Source organism: Syzygium oleosum, unplaced genomic scaffold (genome assembly GCF_021117445.2).
Source record: "Syzygium oleosum isolate NSW1041296 unplaced genomic scaffold, Sole_v2.1 Sole_v2.16, whole genome shotgun sequence".
In the NCBI taxonomy this organism is placed as follows: domain Eukaryota; kingdom Viridiplantae; phylum Streptophyta; class Magnoliopsida; order Myrtales; family Myrtaceae; genus Syzygium; species Syzygium oleosum.
Window position 1 is genome coordinate 2,756,969 of NW_026607500.1, and position 6,936 is coordinate 2,763,904.

General features: G+C 37.4%; 1 protein-coding gene across 1 annotated transcript; it reads right to left on the bottom strand.

Moving 5' to 3' along the window:
• Window positions 1–979: 979 nt before the first annotated feature.
• LOC130140116 (secreted RxLR effector protein 161-like) lies at window positions 980–1,546 on the bottom strand. Its single transcript, XM_056318656.1, has one exon. The coding sequence runs from the start codon at window positions 1,544–1,546 to the stop codon at window positions 980–982; it is 567 nt and encodes a 188-aa protein (XP_056174631.1).
• Window positions 1,547–6,936: the final 5,390 nt, after the last annotated feature.

The following is a 6,936-nucleotide window of genomic DNA, read 5'->3' on the forward strand; positions in this document are numbered from 1 at the left end:
ACCCCGACCTGAGCGATGAACCCTCCACCACCGCCACCAGTACGTTTTGGAGTACCAGTGCATACGGAGTATGAGGTAGCTGAGTTTCCGATGGGTGACGGGATGACCTGGATAAGACACACGACGACCGTGTTTGTAGAAGTGGGAAAGCTTGCCTTGGATGAGAACCATTTTTGAGGTTGAACGTCGGGTCATCGACTCCTTTTTGATTTTGGTAGTTTCAGTAAAGTGTGCACTAGTAGTCAGAGGTTTGTTTTATTGTTTATATGGTGGAACAAGTTGAACAAGAAATGGAAATGTATATTCTCCCAATTCTCCCCAGTTTAAGTTTGTCCGGGTGTTTTATGGTTTCTGTTTGCGCGATTAAATCTCTGATGTTTAGTTGAGGTCGGCGATAACCTGGGACGTCGCAACCGTTCGACCTGAAGCGGGAAGTCGCGGGCTCGACGGGGGTTTCGGGGCATGACATAAATCATCATTAAGTAAGAACTTACAAGGATCATGGCGGTTGTATGTCATTAGTTCGACACAGTCCCTTCCATGTATCACAGTATTAGTCCTATACTTAACATGATCAATAATGAGAGATAACATAATGGTCTAGCAATAATGTTTCTTTTCAGAAACAAATCCTGTTAACATTCACATAATTCATTCATGTATATACCGACATAAGGAAACATGATGCATAAGTGTATCAGAAACAATACATAAGTGATATCGAAGTGTCAAGTACATAAAGAGCATAAAACTTTAACATAATGTCAATAATGGTTTTCAATAATGCCTATTCTTTCGACATGTTCGCTAAATGTCTTTGGTAGCAACCCTTTAGCTAACGGATCCACAACCATAAAATTGGTGCTAATGTGCTCAATTGACACTCTTCATTTTTGAACTTCTTCTTTAACATCAAAGTATTTCAATTCCATGTGTTTAGCACCCTTCGAATACTTGTCGTTTTTAGAGAAGAAGACTGCTACTGCAAATTGGTGCTAATGTGCTCAATTGACACTCTTCGTTTTTGAACTTCTTCTTTAACAGCAAAGTATTTCAATTCCATGTGTTTAGCACCCTTCGAATACTTGTCGTTTTTAGAGAAGAAGACTGCTACTGCATTATCACAATAAATTTTCAGCGGCTTGGCAATACTATCGACAATTCCAAGTCCTGAAATAAAGTTCCGCAGCCATAATCCATGAACAGTGGCCTCAAAGCATGCCACAAACTCAGCTTCCATAGTGGATGCAGCAATGACAGACTGCTTCGCACTTTTCCATGAAATTCCTCCTCCAGCTAAAAGGAACAAATATCCATATGTGGATTTTCTGGTATCCACACACCCAGCCCAGTTCGAATCTGAATAACCTATCACCTCTAGATGATCGGACCTTTTAAACGTGAGCATATGATCTTTTGTCCCTTGCAAGTATCTCAATACTTTCTTTGCAACTTTCCAATGATCCAATCCTGGATTACTTTGATACCTGCCCAGCATTCCGACAGCAAAACTGATGTCTGGCCTAGTACAAGTCTGAGCATACATCAAGCTCCCAACAATAGATGCATAAGGAATTTGTTACATTTGTTTGCGTTCCAATTCATTCTTTGGACACTGCATAAGGCTCAATTTATCTCCTTTCTGAATTGGAACAACACTTGCAGAGCACTTTTCCATCTTGAATCTCTCTAGAACTTTATTAATATATGCTTTCTAAGACAACCCTAACAATCCTTGTGATCTATCACAGAATATTTTAATTCCAATCACATAGGATGCCTCACCCATATCTTTCATTTCAAAGTTCTTAGAAAGGAATTTCTTGGCCTCATGTAACAAACCAAGATCATTAGTAGCAAGCAAGATATTGTCAACATACAAAATTAGAAATATAAACTTGCTCCCACTGACCTTAAGATATATACACCGATCAACAACGTTTTCCTTAAATCCAAAGGAGGTGATAGTATCATTGAACTTAAGATACCATTGTCGGGAAGCTTGTTTAAGTCTGTATATCGACTTCTTAAGTTTACACACTATGTGTTCATTTCCTTCAACTAAAAACCCTCTGGTTGGTCCATATAAACTTCTTCATCTAAATTCCCATTCAAAAAGGCAGTTTTCACATCCATTTGGTGTAACTCTAAATCGTAATGAGCCACCATAGCCATAATAATTCTCAGAGAGTCCTTCTTAGACACAGGAGAAAAGGTCTCTTTATAATCAACACCATCTTTCTGAGTAAAACCTTTGGTAACGAGTCTAGCCTTGTATCTTTCAATATTGCCACTTGAGTCGCGTTTGGTCTTAAAGACCCATTTACAGCCGACTCTTTTACAACCTTTAGGCAAATCAACAAGGTCCCAGACTTCATTGTGATCCATTGATTTTAACTCTTCCTTCATGGCGTCAAACCACTTAGCAGAATTAACACTTTCCATGGCTTGTGAAAATGAAACTAGATCTTCATCAATTCCTAAGTCAAATTCATATTCATGTAAATAAATCACATAATCATCATAAATGGCAAATCTTCTTTGCCTTTGAGACCTTCTTAATGCCACTTCATGTGGTTCATCTACTGCAGGTTCATTAGTAACAACTTTATCATGGAGTGTTTGGTCATTTATTTGTTGTTCTTGTATGTTGTCAAGCCGTTTGACAACTGTGGGAACAACAACCTGAGAATGAGTTATAGGTAAAGGTACTTGTATCCTATCTTCTTGAATTTCCACTTTTCGTGGTTCTACACTCCTACTAGTTTCACCATTTTCAATGAACCTAGCATTTCCAGTTTCAACAATTCTTGTACTATGGTTAGGACAGTAAAATCTATACCCTTTGGATTTTTCTAGATAACCAATGAAGAAACCACTGGTTGTTCTTGAGTCCAGTTTCTTTTCATGAGGATTATAAATCCTTACTTCCGCCTGGCAACCCAAAACATGCAGATGCCTCAAACTGGGTTTCCTTCCTGTCCACAGTTCAAAAGGAGTCTTTGGAATTGCCTTACTAGGAACCCTATTTAATAAATACATGGCGGTTTTCAAAGCATGCATCCGCAATGATAAGGGTACAGAAGAATTACTTAACATACTCCTAACCATATCCATTAATGTACGGTTACGCTTTTCTGCAACACCATTTTGTTGCGGTGTTCCTGGCATAGTGTATTAAGCACAAATACCACGCCTTTCAAGGAATTTAGCAAATGGACCAGGGCATTGTCCAATTTCTTCATATCTTCCATAATACTCACCACCTCTGTCAGATCTAACAATTTTCACCTTTCTGTCTAGCTGTCTTTCAACCTCATTGATAAACACCTATAATGTGTCTACTGATTGAGATTTTTCATGTAAGAGATATTTATAACCATAATGTGAAAAATCATCAATAAAGGTGATAAAGTACTTTTCTCCACCAAACGATGGAACATCAAAAGGTCCACATATATCAGTGTGTATTACTTCAAGGAGCTGTGTGCTTCTTGTGGCTATTTTCTTAATTGTTTTTTTTTTGTGTGTTTTCCTTTAATACAATCCACACAAATACCAAGATCAGTAAAATCCAAAACATGAAGGATTTCATTCTTTACTAATCTTTGTATTCTTTCTTTGGATGTATGACCCAAACGTTTATGCCACAAGTAAGCTGAACTTTCAACCACTAAGCCACGTTTCGAACCAACATTATGATGTAGGGTCAATAGAGTCTCAGCAAATAAATTATCAAGTTTTAATTTGTACAAACCATCACAAAGCACACCAGAACCAATAAAATGATTATGTTTAAATAAACTGAAACATCCATTTCCAAACTTAAAAGAATATCCAGTTGTATCAAGTTTCGATAATGAAACTAAATTTCGAGAAACAGAGGGAACATAAAAAGTTTGAAAAAGATCTAAATGATGTCCAGTGTCCAAAATCAAACGGTACATTCCAATGGCTTCAACCGGAGCTTTGACTCTAGTCCCCATGAAAATAAACTTTTCATTTGGACTTATGGTTTGGGTTGTAAGGAATCCCTGCATCGTATTCGAAACATGAGTGGTACAACTAGAATCAATCCACCAAGTATTATAAGGAACTTTTGCCAAGTATGATTCGAAACATACAAAAGCACTAAGCTTACCTTTCTTTTCGAACCATGCCTTACGTTTCAAGCAGTCTTTTCGATAGTGTCCAGGTTTTTTGCAGAAATGACACTTATCATTCTTTTGTTCCTTCTTATGGATTTGGGCAGATGACTCATTAATCTTTACTGGTCCTTTATTGCCCTTTCCATTCTTCCTTCCTGGTTTTCTTTTAGCTCCTGGATGACCCATGAGATTGACAGAGTGGATTCCTTGCTTCTTAAGCCTTGCTTCCTCTTGAATGAGCATACTTTGCAGTTCAGTCACATTCCACTTATCCTTTATAGTATTATAATTTATTTGGAATGGACCATACTCAGGAGGCAAGGAATTTATGATAAACTGCACAAGGAAACTTTCATCCACTTTCATTCCCATGGAACTCAATCTTGCTGCTATATTTGCCATTTCGGTGACATGCTCATGCATGGTACAAGAACCATCGAACTTCATGGTGGTTAATGTACCCATTAATGTCCCAGCAACTGACTTATCAGCAGAATTAGACTGAGAACGACTTTCCACTAACTTCATAAATTCCTTAGCATTGTCAGTTTGAGGAATGGTTGACTTAATGTTGTTTGCTACAGTCATCCGCATGAACATTAAACTCAGTCTGTTTGATCTTTCCCTAGCCTTATGGAAAGACCTTTCTTCAGTGCTGCTAGAAGCAGTAAGAACAGCGGGCTTGTCATTCATGAGTGCTAAATCAAGATCAAGAACACCTAGGTGAAACTTGATTTATTCACTCCATTCAGAAAAGTTAAGCCCATTGAACTTCATAATAGACGAAGCTTGCGAATGAAGAGAAACAAAAACAGATGCTGCAAAATACATAGAATACTCACACATTAAAACTTTGAGTCGTAACTTAAACACATAACATTAACTGCACATCGAAGTTCTCCTATGGGCAATACAACAATGTACAACCATAAAACATAATTGATGCTTAAATTTAAGTTCACATAATTGGTAATTATATATACTCCAATTAGACACGTTTGCTATCTTTGGATATGCTAAACATATCTAACCAAGTATACTAATTAACCACTATTATGTTCATGATTGAAAAATTAACCGATCAACCTTTGGGTGATCCTTAAATATTTTATAATCAATGAACTTCAAATTACCTATGACAAACAATACATAGATAACATCATGTCATCTCATTAGTAGCATCACATAACATGGGTAATTGAATTTTATTTAATTTGATGTCTATGAGAAACTTTCTAATTCAGCCACTTTGGTGACTAACGAATTATACATAATATAGTTATCAAATTAAATAATCATATCAATAATTATTTCAATTGAATGAAATACAATTAATTCTTGTGACGCGAGTGTTCATGAAGGTCAAAAGTCATATTTTATGTAGAGATTCTACTACCCAGAAAAATGTATGTTCAGCATGTACGGAAGAGATCACTGGGACATGCATTATCGTGTGAAAGAGCCCCTACAACCTTCACCATTGCAAAGACTAAGAAAGTGATAGCAGGAACCAACATCCTATCACGCTTGCAGAAACGAAAGGCAGCATCTTTGTCCATGAGTTTATCAATTAAAATATAGAAATTTAGTCAAGAATTCAAGTGGGCCCAGTTCTAAACAGCCAAAAAACCACTTACGCTATTAGAAACAAACGCGGAAAAACAAATACAATACGCAAAGATTTACGTGGTTCGATCACAAGGTGATCTATGTCCACGGGCGAGGCATAACAAGTTCCACTATAATCAAAGAGAATACAGTTTTCAGAAGTCGAAACAACGACTTAACAAAACCTCACGGCTCACAAATCTCTCAGAAAACAAAATTCTCTCTACATCAATGAAAAAACCTAGCCGCGGTATAAATAGGGCTTCCAAAAACAATTTCCTCGGAGGCTACGCCCCTGAACCACCCGAGACATTTGTTCGCTTGCTCCAGCTCGAGCGAACCGCCATAGAGATTTGTTCGCTTGCTCCAGGTTGGGTCTATCGGCCCAACCCTCCGCGTCACGAACTAAATCTCAATTTTTTCTCCACTTTTGGGTCGCGCAAAAAATATGTTGGGTTGGATGATGAACTGGACCGAGTACATAAAATTCAAGACATATTTAACATACACCATCCGTCCCCAATCACAAGACCAATTTGACCAAACCCCGAAAAGGAATCAAGAAAATTATGCCTCTCTGTGTTGCCATCACGCACAACCATTGTTAAAGAAACAGAGGCGGGGTTCAATTGCGAAGAGGAATCGCGCAAAGCGATGAAGTCAAGGCTGCTATGCACCGAAAGTTTTGAACTTTACGATCTTAGTTTGCACGAGGTACAGTTTACCGTATCTATCAAAATCTCATATTTACGACAAACATCAATAAAATTTTCTCATCAATCAAACAATTAATGGAAAATCACCGGTTCTCAAACTATGCTCTGATACCACATGTAAGATCAAATCAATTCTATGCAAATCAAACCCTAATATTTGCACAAGATATAATTCCCAAAATCTTAGAACAAGGTGATTTTCACAACATCACAAGAAACGAGAGACATACCTTGATCCATGATGATTCATTGTGAAGAAATCAATTGTAGATGAGAAATCTTTGAAGAAATCGGTTTCTCTCTCTTGACCCCTTTTCAATTTCTAACGTTCTTGATGGAAAAGAAACCATCGTTCTGTTCTAGGGTTGAGAGAGGACTAGTTTCTAATTGGGTCTTTTATAGTCACACCATCTATTAGGGTGTACGGTAATTATAATACACCTTTCTATTGGCCAATAGGAATT

Excerpts from the sequence above, each read along its gene's own strand:
- LOC130140116 (XM_056318656.1), bottom strand. The coding sequence starts at position 1,546 with ATGTATGCTCAGACTTGTACTAGGCCAGACATCAGTTTTGCTGTCGGA.